The sequence below is a fragment of the Microtus pennsylvanicus genome, chromosome 10 (genome assembly GCF_037038515.1).
Source record: "Microtus pennsylvanicus isolate mMicPen1 chromosome 10, mMicPen1.hap1, whole genome shotgun sequence".
NCBI lineage: Eukaryota > Metazoa > Chordata > Mammalia > Rodentia > Cricetidae > Microtus > Microtus pennsylvanicus.
The window spans coordinates 87684537-87703160 of record NC_134588.1 but is presented as its reverse complement, the minus strand read 5'-3'; the positions used below and the strand labels follow the sequence as shown (position 1 = coordinate 87703160).

General features: G+C 51.3%; 2 protein-coding genes across 21 annotated transcripts in view; one reads left to right on the top strand and one right to left on the bottom strand.

The window, feature by feature from the left end:
- The window catches only part of Cacna1d (calcium voltage-gated channel subunit alpha1 D), a 302791-nt gene extending 292925 nt beyond the window's left edge, over nucleotides 1–9866 (top strand). For 15 of the 17 annotated variants that reach the window (XM_075988926.1, XM_075988927.1, XM_075988923.1 and 12 more), the window contains 7 exons: nucleotides 190–554; nucleotides 1078–1104; nucleotides 2229–2378; nucleotides 3894–4057; nucleotides 6508–6629; nucleotides 8183–8503; nucleotides 8860–9866. In XM_075988926.1, the coding sequence (XP_075845041.1) occupies nucleotides 190–554; nucleotides 1078–1104; nucleotides 2229–2378; nucleotides 3894–4057; nucleotides 6508–6629; nucleotides 8183–8503; nucleotides 8860–9153 (1443 nt within the window). In that variant the 3' untranslated portion in view covers nucleotides 9154–9866. The remainder of the gene's footprint in view (nucleotides 1–189; nucleotides 555–1077; nucleotides 1105–2228; nucleotides 2379–3893; nucleotides 4058–6507; nucleotides 6630–8182; nucleotides 8504–8859) is intronic. The other 2 variants (XM_075988914.1, XM_075988925.1) reach the window with 1 other exon arrangement.
- A 3382-nt stretch (nucleotides 9867–13248) lies between these two features.
- Chdh (choline dehydrogenase) overlaps nucleotides 13249–18624 on the bottom strand; it is a 36108-nt gene continuing 30732 nt past the window's right edge. For all 4 annotated transcript variants that reach the window (XM_075988906.1, XM_075988907.1, XM_075988909.1 and 1 more), the window contains exons 3-8: nucleotides 18202–18353; nucleotides 17370–17499; nucleotides 16326–16460; nucleotides 15694–15836; nucleotides 15147–15249; nucleotides 13249–14575 (exon numbers count right to left, since the gene is read on the bottom strand). In XM_075988906.1, coding sequence (XP_075845021.1) covers nucleotides 14157–14575; nucleotides 15147–15249; nucleotides 15694–15836; nucleotides 16326–16460; nucleotides 17370–17499; nucleotides 18202–18353 — 1082 coding nt within the window. In that variant the 3' untranslated portion in view covers nucleotides 13249–14156. The remainder of the gene's footprint in view (nucleotides 14576–15146; nucleotides 15250–15693; nucleotides 15837–16325; nucleotides 16461–17369; nucleotides 17500–18201; nucleotides 18354–18624) is intronic.

Below are 18624 nucleotides of genomic sequence, written 5' to 3'. Positions count from 1 at the left end.
CATTTTCAGGTGGGCCAACTGCCACATGAGTACGTTCACCTGACCACTGAGACACTCAGGTTGTTTCACAGGGTTCCTCTGGAGCTTGCCTAGAATTTGTGTTTCATGTAGAAAAAAAATGACCTAACATAGCTAGCCTGCATCAAATACTTGTTAAATTACCTGGTGTTGTCTCCCATTATTTTGCAGAGAAATGGTGCCCTGCTTGGAAACCATGTCAATCATGTTAATAGTGATAGGAGGGAGTCCCTTCAGCAGATCAATACCACCCACCGTCCCCTGCATGTCCAAAGGCCTTCAATTCCACCTGCAAGTGATACTGAGAAACCGCTGTTTCCTCCAGCAGGAAATTCGGTGTGTCATAACCATCATAACCATAATTCCATAGGGAAGCACGTTCCCACCTCAACAAATGCCAATCTCAATAATGCCAATATGTCCAAAGCTGCCCACGGAAAGCGGCCCAGCGTTGGGACCCTTGAGCATGCGTCTGAAAATGGGCATTACTCCTACAAGCATGATCGAGAGCTCCAAAGAAGGTCCAGTATTAAAAGGTAACCTTGAAAAGGAGATGCATTGTCTGCCCTTGTCATGTCCACTCTGCAGAGCAAGGCGAGTCTTCTGGCCTTTGCTCTGGCACGTGGTAATTCCCTGCAGACGCTTGTAATTGAACTTGAGTCCACTCAGCTCATTGCCTGTCCATACATTGTTTATGTGAGGGACCTACCAACCCACTCTCCACCATCCTGCAGCGTGGGTTGCCACAAAGTCCACCTTCCCCAGTTTGACAAGATGCTTTGGGCTGGAGGTTACAGAATTTCTTCTGTAGATACCAAACCCTGAGCTCTGTAGGATTAGAAATGGTCTCTTCTTCTTACTTCATTTCTGCCCTTTATAAATGTAAACTCTCTCCCGAGTTCATGGGTCACATGAAAGCAAATAGTAGCCCATATGTAGCCAGCAAGCCCATATTTGCCCACCCCCAGGAGGCGGGCTGGTGTCTGTACTTTTGATGCTTTTGGAAATGTTTAACTGTTCTCTTCTCCCTCCCTCCCATGGTATGCCTTTCCTGGATAGAACCCGCTATTATGAAACTTACATTAGGTAGGTGCCCGTTGCCGTTGCCTCTGTCTTTGTTTTAAATACCATGCTGCCCTGTTACCCACGACTTTTGCTCAGTGTCAAGGAAGAAGAAATAGGTCTTTTAGCCAAGTCACCTGATAGATCTTCAAAATGCCAGAGCTTGCATTCAGGAATGAGAAATTCCCATTTGTTTCTAGCAAAAGGACTTTTAGGTCCAGGCATAGATGCTGTTGCAATCCAAGCACCAGTGCCCCCTCGCCTTCCCCCTTTCTCTGCCCCTGTGTCTAACTGCTTTGGGGGTCCAGATTCTTATAGGGCTTAGGAGAAGCAAAGCCCAGATGATATCCTGTAAACCAAGAGCCAGATCCCTGGGGTTAACTTCCCATAACCCTCAGTATGTGTCGGGGATGTTCTTATGGACACGAGTTGTCCTGGGCTGAACAAGTAGGATGATCATTTTGTTGGGGACAAGAGAAGAAAGGGCTCCAGGCTCATTGCTTCCAGTAAGATCAGGAGGCCCTGGGTTGATGTCTTGGAGCCCACTGGGTCTCCTGCAACTTGAGGCCAGGAGCAGGCAGGCCTGGCACAGGGCAGCCTATGGAAACCTCAGGAGACGTTTTCCAGGAACATTTGTTGGTAAAACCCAGAACTCCTCCAGTAGCTGCACTTGATAGGATGCAGTCAGAGGGACAGAAGTCTCAGTCCCAGGCTCTGCAATCACACCGATCAGAGCTGGGGTGGGTGGGAGTGAGCATGGAAACCTCACGTCTTCTCTTGTATACAGTGCTACTCCAGAATTATGTCTGTGTCTAGGTCTCAAGGTCTCTAGGCACATTTGTTTGGCTCCAGCGGTGTGCAAGATACAGAGACCACAAGCACACATACACACAGATGCACACGCATACACAGATGCACTGATACCACAAGCGCACACACACAGATGCGCACACACATAGATGTACTCCGAGACCACAAGCGCACACACACAGATGCACATGGGCACAGCCACAGAGCATCTCGGCCAGGGCCTGAGTAGTCACATGGTCAGGGGCAGGAGTGTGTAGGAAGAAGCAGGCACTCTGAGGGTGGACTGGGGAATCTGGGCATCGCCTCCTCACACTCTCAGATCTCTCTCCCAACTGCAGGTCTGAGTCAGGCGATGAGCAACTTCCAACTATTTGCCGAGAAGACCCTGAGACACAGGGCTACTTTAGAGACTCCTACTGCTTGGGGGAACAGGAATATTTCAGTAGCGAGGAGTGCTGCGAAGATGACAGCTCTCCCACCTGGAGCAGGTGAGGGCTTCAGCCTGAGCTGATCTCAGAAGACCAGCCCTCCCCCACTCTTCCCGCTCCCACTCAGTGTTCTGGTAGCCACACCAAACAGGAGTTCAAGCTTGCCTTATTTCACCTTGGGCCTCCGAGAGCCTCAGCAAGGACTCTGGCCCTGCCATGGCTGACAGACCCCCGTCATCTCAGTGATGAGTTCTTTTTTAGGGAGCCTGTGTTTTTAAGACAGGGCCTCTCCACATAGCTCTGGCTGTCCTGGAACTCACTGTATAGAACAGGCTGTCCTCAAACTCACAGAGATCTGCCTGCTTCCACCTCTCAAATGTACCACCACACCTGGCCTGCAAAGTAAGTTCTTAGGAACTGACTTGGGAGCACCAACCTTGGCCTCTGCTTCCTGCTCTATCAGATCTATGAGGATCTTTCCTGGAGGTAAGGGAACAAGGTATTAGGACAGCCTCCCTCTGCCAGAGCTACTTCTCCCAACTTCCGTCCTGCAGAAAGAATGCAGCAGGCCAACAGAAGCCTTTGCAGTGCTCAGGGGTGAAGAGCTCTTGCGGAGGACACAGAGGACCCAGGGTCAGTTGGTAGCACTCATATAGCAGCTAACAGCTCTCACTTACTCCAGTTCCTGGGGGAGATGATGCCCTCTCTGGTCTCTGTGGGCACTGCATGCACAAGGCATGCATACATGCAAACAAAACACTCATGTGTAAAATGAAAGTAAACAACCCTTTTTAAAAATATTAAAAAATGGAGACTTTGATTTAGGACAGTGCAGCCATTCCAGGAAGACAAAATCACGTCCCACCGTCCTTCCTGACTTACACATCACTATCTTACCAGGTTGAGGGCCCATACAGTGGAAATGGCCTTATGTGTCCTAACATAACATAAGTCAGCTCCTGAGGCACAGCTGACCCCTACCTGTGCACTACCTCCTGCTAACACCCAAATTCCACATTCACTGATTTGGAGCCAAAAGGACCTGTGGATCCCACTTTGGGGGCTTGTTCATCCCAGATCCCTCCTTAGATATCCTTAGCCATTTCCGCTAGCCTCAGGCTACTTTAACAGCAGCAACGGGCCAACCTTTTCATTTTCTTTTTTGGAGAAAAAAAGAAACATGCTCCTCAAACAAGAACCCAACCATGGACCTGTCTGTGCGCTCCCGTTTTCCACACTGTACGGAGCCTGCATGCCGATGGCATTCCCGTGTCAGCTACCTGGAAAGGTCAGGTTCTTGGGACAATGGTCTCCAAGAGATAGATAAAGGGTAGTCAGGTCGACAAGGTCCGTGTGATTGCCATTTGCTTTCGGCCTGTGCCTGGCATGAAAACATCTATTGTGTGGCTCATCCCAAGCCCCAGTTCCCTCAGATGGTCCTTGGTCTTCACCTGGAAGCTTCCATTGCTCCGAACTGACTGCAAAGGGAGCAGGGTAGGCTTTGTCTGAGCTAGGTCAAAGTCGTTGCCCAGAACCTCATGTGTACCTTCTTGTTTTTCTCTTGCCGATTGCCAGGCAAAACTACAGCTATTACAACAGGTACCCAGGCAGCTCCATGGACTTTGAGAGGCCCCGAGGCTACCATCACCCCCAAAGTTTCTTAGAAGATGATGACTCACCCATTGGCTATGACTCGCGGAGATCTCCGAGGAGACGCCTTCTACCTCCCACCCCACCATGTGAGGCCAGCTTTCTTGTTTAGGGTGAAGCCTGCCAGAGGGTACCATGCCTGCCCCCTATCCCTCCCATGGGATAAATGATGGATCTGTGTTACCATGGAGATGCTGCTAACTCCTAAGATCAGCCAGTACCCCGGTAGACAGTACTTTCCTGTTTGTCATCTATGTCCCCAGAACTGATTATTTCTGAGAAAAGAGATGCAGAGTGTGGCCCCAGACTTCCACACTCCCTCTAAGAGGAGGCTTTTTGTGCACAGGGCATTCATTGCCTTTGATCTTTTTTTTAAATTTTTATTTATTTATTTATTTTGGTTTTTCGAGACAGGGTTTCTCTGTGGTTTTGGAGCCTGTCCTGGAACTAGCTCTTGTAGACCAGGCTGGTCTCGAACTCACAGAGATCCGCCTGCCTCTGCCTCTCGAGTGCTGGGATTAAAGGCGTGCGCCACCACCGCCCGGCTCATTGCCTTTGATCTTGCATCCATCCTGAGAGGTAGGCAAGACTCATAGTCCATCCAACTCTCCTGTTCCACAGTGGGAGAACTGAGCCTCTGATGGATAGATAGGTAGATAGGCAGACAGACAGACAGAGCTCCCTGGCCCAGGACTGTCTGGAGAACCTCTGCCTCTGAGTAGCACCTGGGTCCATCCTAGGGACCAACCTCTCCTCCCCGTTCCTTCCCTCACTCCAGGGCAGTCCAGGGCCTTGATTGACCCCCACATAGAGCAGGCCCCTTCTGGGTCAGAGAGAAATGGGGCTCTCCTTTCTCCTGTAGTTGTGGTTATCCCCAAGTCTCTGCCAATCCCTTAAAGGGCAGTTGAATTCTGCCAAGCGTGGGTGTTTTATAATGGTTAAGAATATCCATTTCTTGTGTTTATGAGCAGCGAAGCTTAATTGAGGGTTCTGTTTAGTAACCGAAGCAGCTGACTCACAGGAGCTCCTGAACCTGACTGTGCGTTGGGGAACGAACACAGTTGGTTGGCCCTGCCCTACTCTGTAGGCCTGTTGGGGGTGTAGTCAGAGCCGTCTGAGTGCTTGATGTTTAATTATCCCCAAACACATGCCGCTAAATGAGGCCTTTCCCTCCCCCGTAAACGCTAAACGAAACAGGTGGAAATAGGCCGAGCACAGTCCATTCCCTTCCGTTCCCGCTGCCTTCTTCAGGCCGTCTGTCTTCACTAGGGGACACTTGACTGCCCTGACCCCACAGCAGAGGATAGCCACCTTCTTCATCTGAAAGAACACTGGCACTGCCCTCCAGTTAGCAGGCCTGGGGCGGCGGGGGGGGGGGGACATCTGGCTACACTGGCCCGTATTCTTAGCCAGTGGGATTGGGTGAAGGGTGATGAAAGTGTCACATCTTCCAGAGACTGTAGAGCCCACTGGATGAGAGGACCTGGGACTTATTTTAAAGGTAGGATCCTGATGAGTAGAAGGGTTGTTTTCTCCCAGTTCTGAACTGCTGGCCTGTCTAGGTATTGGGTATAGAGGTTGTGCTGACCGAGAGGCCCATTTTCTGTCATCACACTGGTTAGCAGACAAGGAGGGGCTTTCTGTATAAGCAGTGGCAGCTCGGATGGGAGGTGCAAGCATGCCCCTTGTCCTGAGTACAGTACTAACTCTGCCTTGCCACTGGCCATCCATTCCAAGGGCTTGACCTGCTCTACATTGTAGACCTGTTTATAAAGCTTTCTGTGAAGTCCGACATGGCTGGGAGGCCTCTTCGTGCCAGTCCCTGATCTCCATACATGAACTGGGGACATGTGGAGTTTTGCTGGGCTGGGAAAGCCTGATACCTCAGAAAGAACAGCTGGATTAATGCAGAGTACAGACAGGACTCCTTGAAGTCCACAGCTGAGTAGAAGGGCTTCTAGGACTGCCCTGGCTTTGCGAAAGGACCCCAGAAACCTAAGCCTAGTGTCCTATAAAGCCAAAAGCTCTGGATCATCAGTGAGCTTCTGCCTGAAGTTGCTTTCAGCACATGGCAAGTTCTTAGACGTACTCACATTTAGGCTGGGGAAGGTGGCTTTTTCTACGCAAAGAATTTGATTATTTTGCCTGCTTAAGCTGATCGGCAGAATTAATTTAATTTTAAAAGAAAGGCTCAAATATGGGGACCTCAGAAAGATGGAGGTGTGTGGAGGGCAGGGATAGGATAGTGTGGAGTGCCTAAGATTCTAGAACGGATCTCTGTGGCACATTGCAGAGCCTATGACTGAGCACAGATTCCCCTGGGCCACCTGAGAGCAGGCAAGCATTGAAAGGTGGTTGCTACCTTATAGAAATATTCTATAGCAGGCTTGCTTCATTTAGTCCTCCCATCCCTGGGTTGGGGGATTGTGTAATTATTTCTCTTGGATGAGACATACGGCCGAATGCCCCAGGAATGTGACTCCTGAGGTCACATTGTCCAGACTTACGTCACCACCTGTCACGTGCTTTTACTTCTCAGCCCATCGGAGGTCATCCTTCAACTTTGAGTGTCTGCGCAGGCAAAGCAGCCAAGAAGACATCCTTCTCTCACCTGCCCTGCCTCACCGTGCGGCCCTGCCCCTGCACCTGATGCAGCAGCAGGTGAGACGCTTTGGCCTCACCCCTGCTGGGGTCCGACCTGGGATGCCCTCTTCCCTGGTATACATATGGAGGAAGCAGAGAGCCTGCATCTTCTGATCTGGTTGTCCTTGGGGCAGGCCTCCCTGGGAGATCCCCCAGGGCCCATTCTACTGGAGTCCCATATGCAACCAAGGGGGGACTGGGCATCCTTGGATTTCATACATCCTATCCTAGAATACTGGGCCTGATGCAGTCTGCATTAAGGCAGTTCAGCCATTTGTAATATTCCAGTAGCTACTGCTACTACTCACTCACTCAGAGAGGTGGCTCCTCCAATCAGTCATTCGTTCTGGTCATCAGAGTGGGTGAGCTTCCTCTGTGGACTGAGGGGATCACCAGCTCACAGGAAGGGCAGCTGAGCCAGAGGCAGCCAATATCTCCAAGCCCATTCACCAGGGGATTAAGGATAGATGTGTGCATGCATGCATGTGTGTATGTATGTATAGATGCATGACTACATATATATGTGCATATATACAACATATGTTCATACACATGCATATATGTGTGTGTTTCTTGAACTATCTCATCAGAGATGCTGTGTGGGGTGATTGATCAAGGGAGATGCCAGCTACCCTCACCCAGGCAGCCAATTAACAGACCCAGATTTCCCTGAGGTTCTGACTCCAAGCTCTGAACCTATAAGTACTTAATGGCCATTGAAGATTTTCTCATCACCTTTGCCAGCCCTTAAAGAATGTTTTGCCTGCATGTGTGTATGCCCATCATATGTATGTCTGGTGCCCTTTGTTTAGAAGGCAGCAGATTCCCAACACTGGAGTTCCAGATGGTTATAAACTACTATATGGCTTCCGGGAAATGAACCCGGGTCCTCTGGAAGATAAGTCAGTGCTCTTAACCACTGAACCCACTCACCTGCACTTTTAACACTAATTTTAACTTCTTTCCTGTATATCATGAAAGAAAGATGAACTTTTTGAAATCCCAGATCACTAGTGTCCCAACTCAGACAGTGAAGTAGGTCTCTAAGATTCTGTGATCCAGCAGGCACAAGCCCAGGTTTGTCTCGGCTCCTGGCCTGGACTGGCCTACATCCTTGACTCCAACTACAAAGTCAGTGCAAACAGGTAGCAGTAGACATCTCAAGGTGGCTGTGCTGTAGAGGACATTTGAGAATCATGACTGTGCTCAGTGCTTCAGGGAAGACAACACTCACTACAGGATGAGCGAGAGGTGCTAGAGCAGAGAAAACTGGCTGTTATCCTGCGTGAGCCAGAGTCTGCGGGTTGCCCTGCCGTGTGCATCAGTACTGAGTCCTAGAGAGATGTGGGCAGTGTTAGCTTGTTTACCTTCCCAGTTCTTCCTCATCTGGGGCAACTACAGTCAAGGAGAATGCCTTATGGCTTCGAGGAAGAGGAAGCTCACTCTGCTAGGATGCCCCAGTTTCCCTGTCAGCTCTTAAGCTGTCTCTGGTACATTTGCATCTTTCCCCAGTCTTCTGAGGGGTACAGCAGTCACAAGCCAGCCTGACTTCTCCCTACTTCCCTCCTCAGATCATGGCCGTAGCAGGCCTCGATTCCAGTAAAGCCCAGAAGTACTCTCCGAGTCACTCCACCCGGTCATGGGCCACCCCTCCAGCCACCCCTCCATACCGGGACTGGACCCCATGCTACACTCCCCTGATCCAGGTGGACCGTTCGGAATCTCTGGACCAGGTCAATGGCAGCCTGCCATCCCTCCACCGCAGTTCCTGGTACACAGATGAGCCCGACATCTCCTATAGGACTTTCACACCAGCCAGCCTGACTGTTCCCAGCAGCTTCCGGAACAAACACACTGACAAGCAAAGGAGCGCAGACAGCCTGGTAGAAGCAGTGAGTATCAAGGCAGCCTGGGGAGGGGACAGTGGTGACCATGGTGGCTTCTACAGTCACACCACCTGGGGGTGGCTTCTCAGCAGCAGGTGTGGAATTGCAGACCCGAGTGAATCCCAGCTGGCACTGCCAAGTCCTGTCAGAGTCCTGCCATCTACCAAGTCCACCACGTTCCCTCAGTGCCTTGGCTCCCACCCAGTCCTGTGGAGCTTTTCAGCTCTTGGACACTGATAGCGCTGAGGTCGTTTTCAGTTAAAGTCTAGCAGATACAGCTGACGGGGTCCCTAAAGCATGCTGTGCAGTAAGAGCTGAGGTGGACCTTCCCACGCATGCCATCGATCCTCTTTTCTGTGCAGGTCCTGATATCCGAAGGCTTAGGGCGCTACGCAAGGGACCCAAAATTTGTCTCAGCAACGAAGCATGAGATTGCCGATGCCTGTGACCTCACCATAGACGAGATGGAGAGCGCAGCAAGCACTCTGCTCAATGGCAGCGTGTGTCCTCGAGCCAATGGGGACATGGGCCCCATCGCACACTGCCAGGACTATGAACTCCAGGACTTCGGTCCCGGCTACAGCGATGAGGAGCCAGACCCTGGGCGAGAGGAAGAGGACCTGGCGGGTGAAATGATCTGCATCACCACCTTGTAGCCCAGTGAGGGAGGCTGGCGTCAGCCTGGGTCGGGCACGGGAGGGCCAGGGATAAAGTGCCTCATAGTTAGGACCGTCTAGGCACTAGTTGGGAGAAAAATGCTCAATTAGAATTTTGTACAAGTGATATCACGCCCCCAAGGAAGCCATAACCTGGTAGGAACAGGTTCTGAGTGGCCAAGCGTGTGGTATGCCACATACTCGGGCCCAGCCTCAGAAGACAGTATATCTGGCCCCTCGAGAGGATGGGTGAGGAGGGCAGCCTGGCCTGCACAGAGGCCAGAAGGGCTGCACAGGAATTCAAGTCTCACATCCGGGGCACATGCCCATGCCCATTTACCTGAAGGCACGACAGAGGTTCAAGGTGGTGGCGGTCACCACATCTGTGTCATTACCTCAGTCATCAGTCCAGCATATCAGACACTCACTGGGCCCAGCACAGCCATTTCTGAGCCCCTCCCCCAACACACTGCTTCCTGATTCCTGTGCAGCTGTCCAGACCGAGGGGAGAGGGAGCGGACAGACACGGTTTTGTTATGTGACGCCAGTTTACATACAAGAACATCACTCAGGTGGTCAGTTCTGTCACACGAAGGGCAACTGTAAACTGGAGGAGTAGCACTTGCTAACCAGGTAAACTTAGATACGTTAGTTTGTTTAAAAAATGGTAGATTCCTGTACATGACTTGTAATATACAATTTGTATTTGTAAAGAGATGGTCTATATTTTGTAATTATCGTACCGTATTTGAACTGCAGCAATATCCATGGGTCCTAATAATTGTAGTTTCCCACCAAAATCTAGAAATTATTAGTATTTTTACTTGGGCTAAACAGAATTAGGAGAATTAGAGCCAATTCTCACATATTTAGTAAAAGAATCTTTTGGGGATAAACTTTTGAGTTCAAAAGAACTTGACACTTCAGAATTTTTCTCAAATATTTTGAGTCACTATAAACCTATCTTTACATAAGATATCAAGATGACTATTTGCTCTTTTTTTTGGGTTCTGTGAGTTTATACTGTACCTCTTATCTTTGGTTTGGTTTCACTTTATAATCCCCTGGTCAGCTGGTTATATAGCAGGTCCAGCTGGCTACTCCACCCAGGGGCATCCACTGGTCCAGCTTCTTGAGCTGTCCTTGCAGGATGCTTCTGGTTTCTGATGCTGAAATAACCGCGCAGGCGAACTACAGGCATCGGCTTACATTCCCAAGGATGTACCAGCATGGGGAAGAGGGGAGCACTGTGAGGACCGGGAATGTTGGGGTCTGTCCAGGGTGTCCTGTTGCCTTTCATAGCTCCTGCGCACTGTGTTCTCTTGGAAAGCGGTTAGACGCAAGTGAATGAGGGCTGGAATCTTCATGAGAACACACGCACTGACTGTACACCCAGGCATGGTCAGCTTTGGGATCGGTCAAACTGTCCAAGTTTCCCATTCTGTCAACAGTCACGTGATACCATCCTATTTTTTTTCTGATAAGGATTCTCTGCAATCAAAAATACAGGTACCAATTTGGGTTCAAAATTTTTATCTAGTACACAGACAGCCTGTGGAAAAACAAGTTTTTTGGGTTTGTTGTTTTTTTGTTTGGTTGGTTGGTTTTTTTTTTTTTTTGTAACTAACACTTTTGTTACAAAGACCTCACAAACCTCTCCCTAGGACATTCTTACTCCAGATGCAGGCAAAAACACTTCAAGGTTTGTAAATGACGATTTCCTGACATAAAGCCTTTTTTTATTAAAATGCAAAACGTTCTTCAGAACAAACTGTGTAATAATTTCATTGTACCGGGAGCTCTCCTCACAGAGCTGGCTCTGCTGGGAGAGCTTCAGAGGGGCAGGTGCTCTCGGCAGCCCTGGGCTCAGGCAGCTTTTTCTGCCCTCGGGCTCCTCCAAGGCCAATAGTAACTTTGCACCAGCTGCAGAGAGGGTTGCTTCTCCTAAAGGGCTAAACCACCATCAGCATTTCTTGGACTCTTTTCCTGCTGGGTGTCTGTCTGTATGTCTGTGCGACTTAACATCAGCAGATCACGCTTGCCATGCCGGGACTGCGTGTTCTGGAACGGGTGATTATCTTTCCTAAAGTCAGTCCACCAATGCTGCCTGGCTTTTCAGGCTGCTCCACTTCCCAGTGTGTCTGCTTTAAGTCTGGTTCAACCTCTCATCTAATATTAAATTTCTCTTTGTAAGAAAAATTTGAAGTTGTAGAGCATGGTTTTTTTCCCCCCGTTTAAAGAAGTTTTAAGACTAAATACCTCTGATTTTTGGTTCTCCACCCCACCCCCTAAATGACTTTGAGTTCCCTGGACCACTGCTTTAGTTTAAGGTCATGCTTTCTAATGGACACTAGGAAGTGTGGGAATCACTATGTCCGCTAACCAACAGCAAGAACCTCATTGGGAAAGCCTGTCACTCTGTGACCCAGAGGGGCGTGAGACAGTAGCTGGGTGCACCACCCACTTCCAGTAGCCCAACTCATCAGCAGACAAGCTTTATTTCATGCTCTAAGCCGTTTCCCGTCTTTATTATCTTTGCCTTTATTGGGGGGGGTGGTGGAGTGTTGATTTACTTGTCAAAGCAAATTACCACATCATGGACACCCTTCCCACAAAACCCACCTCAGCACATCATGGACACTCCCCCCCCCACCAAAACCCACCCCAGCACATCATGGACACTCCCCCCCCCACACACACACAAAACCCACCCCAGCACATCATGGACACTCCTCCAACACACACACACAAAACCCACCTCAGCACATCATGGGCACCCCCCCACACACACATACACACAACCCACCCCAGCTCTGCTTTCTGGGAAGGGGGAGGGCCTTGGGGAACTAGGGAGAGTCTCAGAAGGGCTTCTGGAATCAGAATGGTTGGAGAATGCGCTACAGAACTGGCAGCTCAGCCAGCAGGGGCCACCCAGGCCATCAACTAGGGCCTAGGGGTAGGCCATGTTCTTTTCCTCCCTAATTTTGAAGATAAAAATCTTTGCATTAGATTTGATATCGTGACTGTTTATCAGTGGAAATATGGAAACTTTTGAGGCCTGCGGGACGCAGGGTGGTGGCTGAGAAGAACCGATTTGAATTTATGGAAAGTAACCCTGCAGCCAGCACTGGCGGCAGAGGAGCTTCTGGGTCACAACACTTCCTGCTTCAGTGACTGTTCCGGTCATGCAGACCAGCTGTTCCTGTCTCTCTCCACAGTCTGTTCCTTACTCTGTCAGGAACACATTTGGCCAACGGTGAGGTAGGCTCAAGTTCTCTCAGCAAAGCCGGGCTCCCCACAGCTCTGGGCACGAGTGCAGCTTTTTCTTTTTGATTCTAGGGGTCAACCCCAGGACGTACACTTGCTAAATGTGTGTCCACCAGTTTTGGCAGCATGTGGCCCTTCCATGGTTTAGGTATTACAGACTTCTTGCTAAGGAGCCTACTCAGCTAACAAAGTCTGCCTGGTTGCCCACGAACTCAGTCTAACAGGGCCGATGTGAGCGCCGCTTTCTAACCAAGCAGGCTTGTGTCTCTTTGCCACTCGCTCGTGGCACTGGGACTTCCAGGCAGCCCTGGCATTTGGATTGAGCACCCCAGCAGGACTGTCCTGCATATCCATCTGTTCTTCTGGAGCTGGAAACGGGAACAGCCATGTTAGGCCATCAGGACTTCAGCGAGGAACCCTCCGAATCACGTATTTTGTGTCCTGAGTCTGAACCCCAACAATAATTTCCCACTTGACATCTTTGAGCTTTTTGTCTCCAGAAACACTTCCTTAGTAGCTAAGTGGTATGGACATGCGGAGCCTGCCTTGGTTTGCCAAAGTGAGAGAAAGGCCTGGATGGAACTGAGGAGCACGCCGGAGTTAGTCTGATCTGAAATCCCGCTATGCATGAGAGCAGAACGAGGCCCTCCCACGGGTGGCACCTCCGTGGCTAAGGGCACCACCGATGGGTGCTGTGTGGCACCTGCTCTGTGAGACTCTCTTGGCAGACCAAGGATTTTCTTTGACTTTCTTTTGGAACAGGGTGGGGGGAAAAAGAAAGCAAGGCACAGGTAAGATGAAACAAAGAAACAGAAGCAGCCTGGTTTTCATAGAAATGCGATGGTTTTTACTTAAACCTTTCTGGAAGGTCTTTCTCAGATGCAACTATCTGGACTCAACCACCCAGAAGGCAGCTCCTGCCACTCCCAGTCAATCCTGGTGGAGCCTGGGATCCCGATCCCCCCCCCCCCCATACACACACACACACTGCTCTCGGTCTCGCAATGCAGGTTTCTGTACAGTTATCCTGCTCTTCCCCATCGGAGAAGGTGGCTTTGCACGTCTTAGAGAAACTAATCCAAAATGTGTCCGGTCTTCATTTTCTTGTAAGGACAGCCAGCACGAGACAAGTGAGTCATGCAGTCAGTTGAGCCCCCCATTCCTGTACCTCACTCCTCAGATTTGAATCAAAGCAGGAGAGGGGACAGCCAGTATCCTCCAGCTGTCAGCTGCCTTTCCTCTAATGGCGAACATGAGCTCAGGTACCAGCCCTGGCTAAGCTTCTTTCTGGCTCTCGGCCTCTGCTAACGCTTCCTTGGAGAGCCCCAGTTCAGCTCAAGAACCCAGCCTTTGCAGAAGTGGCCTTGAGTGGGCCACCAGGGAAAGGATCATTCTACTCCTGGCAACAGAACACTGGGCTGGAGGTGGCTGGAGGGCTTGCAAGAAAATCATGCAAGAGTTAAGCTTCCTAACTTAACTCCAGGAGGTCAGGACGAGGCCCCTGCTTGCATGCTAGCCTTTCTCCAAGGGTCCTCAGAGAGACACTGGGAAAAGGGACTTGCCTCACTCACTGCTACGGCTTTATTTCCTCAGATACCATGAAGGTCTTAGCCATGAGTAGGGATATCTGGGTCCCAAGAGTCTACAGGTTCAGGAACTATCTGGGGCAGGGCTGCATGAGTTGGATCTCTTGGCTTGATATGAATTCCTCTGTCATCCTCAGGCAGTGGGCTGCCTTAACGCTGGGTGGCCAGAGTCTGCGGCTGGTAGACAGGAACATCCTTGTCCCAGAGTGCAGGATACCCCTTAATAATGTCAGCTGCTTTCTCTGCAATCATTATTGTGGGAGCGTTCAGGTTGCCACTGACCACGCTGGGCATGATGGAAGCATCAACGACTCTGAGGTTTTCTACCCCGAGGACCCTGGTTTGCAGGTCGACCACAGCAGTGGGGTCAGAGGGCTGGCCCATCTTACAGGTACAGGAGGGATGGTAAGCACTGTCTGCTTTCGCCCGCACAAAGGCATCTATCTCTTTGTCTGACTGGACATGGCTTCCAGGCTGTAGCTCTTTGCCCCGGAAGGGAGCCAAGGCTTCTTGTGCAAAAATTTCTCTGGTCAATCTCACACACTGACGGAAGTCCTGGATATCGGTTTCTGTGGAGGAGAGATAAATGAGTTCCCCCCCTCCTTTTACTCTGCTGGTCAAGTGGAACTGAGGGACAAAGATCAGGGACGTGGAGAACCAAGTTGCAAGCGCTTGTCACCTGCCAAGAAGCAGTTATGGTGCCAAGAGGCTCACGCTGGTGTCTGAGGTCTGGTTTCTCTGGCAACCAGGGGTAAAGATATGCAATCTACTCTGCTACCATGTGACTGTCAAGTCCCCATGCGACGGGGGTAAAACCTTCCACGTGGGCTGTGAGTATTGGCGCTGCTGCATGTAGAGGCCAGCCGGGAATGCAGCATGCTCTCAGTGCCCAAAGGAAGGGCGGGGAAGGCCAGGCAGGGAGTACGCACGGGCCTGGCATCTGTACCTCCTGCAGATGGGTCTGCAAGCTGCACCCCTGTCCTGCCATGCAAAATGAGCTCCCGCCCCCCGCTACCTTGTGTGACCCCAAACTGAGAGCATCCCCAGTGTTAGGAAACAGGACCCCGAGAAAGGAGCCCTATATAAAGATTCCTTAAAACAATGGCAGGCCCAGGGGACACAAAGTAGCCTCTGAGTTACCTGTTGACAAGTAGTTGGGCTGAATCACGGGGTGGTCCCGAGGGTTGGCACTTCTCAGTTTGAGCCAGCCTACACTTGTGCCCCTCATGGTTCCCACGTGTACCTAGGAAGGTTCAGAGGAAACAGTGCACAGTAATCTCCATTAACTACCTCTCAGAAGCTTAGAGAAGGCCCTGCTTCCCTGTGGGTGTGGACTCAGTATTCAATGTAGAGCATAAAGGTTTTGTATCTGACCTTCTTCCAACCTCCCCACCCCTGTCTGGCCTTTATTCCTTTGCCTGAAACTTTCAAGGCATGATCCTGGGTCTGAGGTAGTTTGCCTGTGGTCACTGGTATAGATCCTGCCCTCTATTCATCTTGTAGACTGGCTCCTGGGTTCTCTCCCTGGCATAAGGCTTGGGTCCCCTTTCTTCTTCCAGTCAGATAGTAGCCACTGGGGAGCAGAGTACCAAATGAAGGTCTGCATAGTGGGACCGATAACACCATGAAAACCTAGTCTAATGCAGGATCAGGAAAGCACAGTCTCTGGGCATGGTTATCTGCATACCTGGTAAGCATCCTGCTGGGTGGATTTCCGCCCGTGGTCAATCACTTGGGATGGCAGGAAGTGAAACTGAATGTCTGGGTGGGGGATCCCGGGCCGGCTGCGGATGAACCCTCCTGTTTCAAGATGGGCCGTGGCTCCATCCCCTGAAGGTCCCATGAAGACAAGGCAGAAGAGCCAGTCAGGTTATGGCAGGTGGGCCAACTGTTCCCATGTCCCCTCCTCCCTTATGTCTCCCTTCCTGGGCTTGGGGCTTGGCATCAAGGTCTGTCCATAACTGTTTTCTTTCTCCAGGTGGCCATACCCAGCATCACAACTTCAAATGCCAGCTACGTGCCAAAAATGAGGGGCTTCAGGTCTGCAAAGGCCACGTGCTTTATGAGCCCATCCCACATCCTGCTCAGTGGGCATCACCTTGAGCAAGGGCCCTCCTCAACATGCGCTACTGCCTCCTGTCCCCTTACGGCAGCCTGCAAGGCAGGTCCTTGGTGTCCTCACCTTGCAGACAGAAAAATGGGCTCTGATGATTGTCATCTGACTTCATACCTAGCAACTGAAGCTCATCTCAGCTAATCAAAAGGAAACCATGATGCCCAAGGACCATAGCCACCAAGTTCACCGGGAGGCAGGCCCACCTGTGAACCTCCAGAGCCACTCCAGTCCGATGCAAACCCTCCGCAGAGGCTTCTGGGCCGAGTGGAGAGTGATGGGCTGTGTGCATGCCTGCTGAATGTAGATCTCCAGGTGGTCTTGCAGGTTCTGCCCAACTCCTGGCACAGGATGGAGTGGTTGAGAAAAATGGCTAACACAGGGGAAACCCCTCCAGTCCATTTATCTTTTAAGCCGGTTCTTGTCTGTCCTGGCCCCCGGCAGACGAGTTGTCCACCCCAGTCACCACTTCTGTCTTCGACAAGTCTGGCCCTCTCTCAAATGCTAAAGCCACCTGCCCTGCCACCCCCTCTACAGCAGCCACTCAGGTGCCTTTGACCAGCCCATCTCAGAAGCACCCTCCAAGGGCAGGGCCCACAATTCTAGCAGGTACTGCTTGGTAAGGGACACTGGGTGTCTACTGGCCAGATTGCCAGTTGTCAGCCCCATGCTCTGTCCCGAGTCTGTCAAAGGAGGAAGCAATCCCAGCATGCTGTGAAGACACCACTTAAGCTCATTCAAACTCAAGCACACAGAGGGCAGTCAGGACACAGACCACTTCCATAGGCTTCTCGAGGAAAGCTCCCGGGGAAAGGTCAGCCCCTTCTATATGCAAGATGAGGGAAGAAAGAAGACTGCTAAGCCCTTGAGGGCATTACAGACAGTTGAAAAGATGGCACGTGGTTCTTCATATGGACAGTGACGCTGGAGCCCCAGGCTGGTCTTATTTGTGCCAAGAGGTACTTGTAAACCTTGGGGATAGAGCTCTCACGCCAGGCCTGACCTGGTGGTGATCTCGGCCCTACTGTTAACAGGAAGCGCTCGCTCGGAAAGGGTACAGAGGCTGCCCGACGGGGGAGGGGTGAAGGAAAATGAAGACTGGGGGGCCTGTAATAGGAGTGTCAGAAGCCCCTCAGCTGTAGGAAGGAAGGCTGTGACACTTTTAAGACATGCCACCTCCCCACTCCACGCAAGAAGCTGCTGGCCTCCCCAGAGCCACCCCGTGGGCAGCAGTCGGAATAGGAGCTCACCAGGCAGGTGGCACACCACAGGGATGCCCAGCTTCTTGAGGTCGTCCGCATTTCCAATGCCAGAGAGCATGAGCAGCTGTGGAGAGTTGATGGCGCCCCCACTCAGGATCACCTCCTTGCTGGCATAAGCCTGGAAGAGGCAGGGGACCACCAGTCACATTTCTCGAGAAGTCAGCTGACCGTTACTGCCATGACCACAAGAATGTGGCCTTGGGACATGGCACTATGTGGAGAGTCTGCTCCCAGGTCCCAGAGTAAAGAGTCGGGGGCTTCTTGTTAGCTACTTCAAAGCAACCTGCACATCCAGTCACCATGTGTGAGTTTCACTCATAGCTATTACGGTGACAGGGGCTTTGAGAACAGGGACAGTAGAGCTCTAAGGAGATCAATGACAGCAGGCACTAGCGTGGTTTGAAGCAAGCACACAAATAGCCCCCTCTCCTGGGAGGGAGGGTGAGGTAAGGCACCATGTGTATATAGTATGATTATATTTGAGGGTTTTTAAACTTCTAGGATCAACCTAATGGCTTCTGACAGGCCAGGACCCTGAAACCACGTAGAAGATACTAGAGGACTGCGTGGGGTGGATATGGAAGACAGAGGCTTCTGGAGGCATTCACAGCAGGGTACCAAGGAGTCTACAGGTGCTGGGACTGGAGGCTTCTGACCTCTGTCCTTTAAGACCCCAGGGACATATCCTGCCACCATTACCTGCCGTTAACTCATCATAGGGACAGGAGCATTTGGCTGGTGAGGACAGCCTGATTGCCAGATCACTGCCCACCCCTTCCTGCCCAATCAGTTCCCACCCCTTCCACGGGAGTCAGCGCACCTTGTGGCTCTGCCCATTCTTGAAGTACTCCACGCCCACTGCGCGTGTGCCCTCAAATAGCACTCTGCTCACAAAGGTCTGGACCTCAGTCCTGAGGTTGGGGCGGCTCAGTGCTGGGTGCAAGTAGGCGCAGGCTGTGCTCCAGCGCTTCCCTATATGATGGAACAAGATCATGTGTGACCGGCTGCCCCTCCCCTCATTCCTGGGCAGGGGGAACATGCTGGAGAAAGCAGCTCTGTCCTGTCCTGCCCTTGACTGTGCAAGGCCTGTCTTCAAGGTATGTCTGGGACCTGGACGCCCCACCCTGAAGTCTAGGCTGCTTAGAGCCCCGTGGCTTGTCCTGTTGTGATCAAGGCTCTGCACCACCCACGCTGTGTCTACTTGCACCCATCCACACAGAGGTGATGGTTAAGGCCAGTAGTC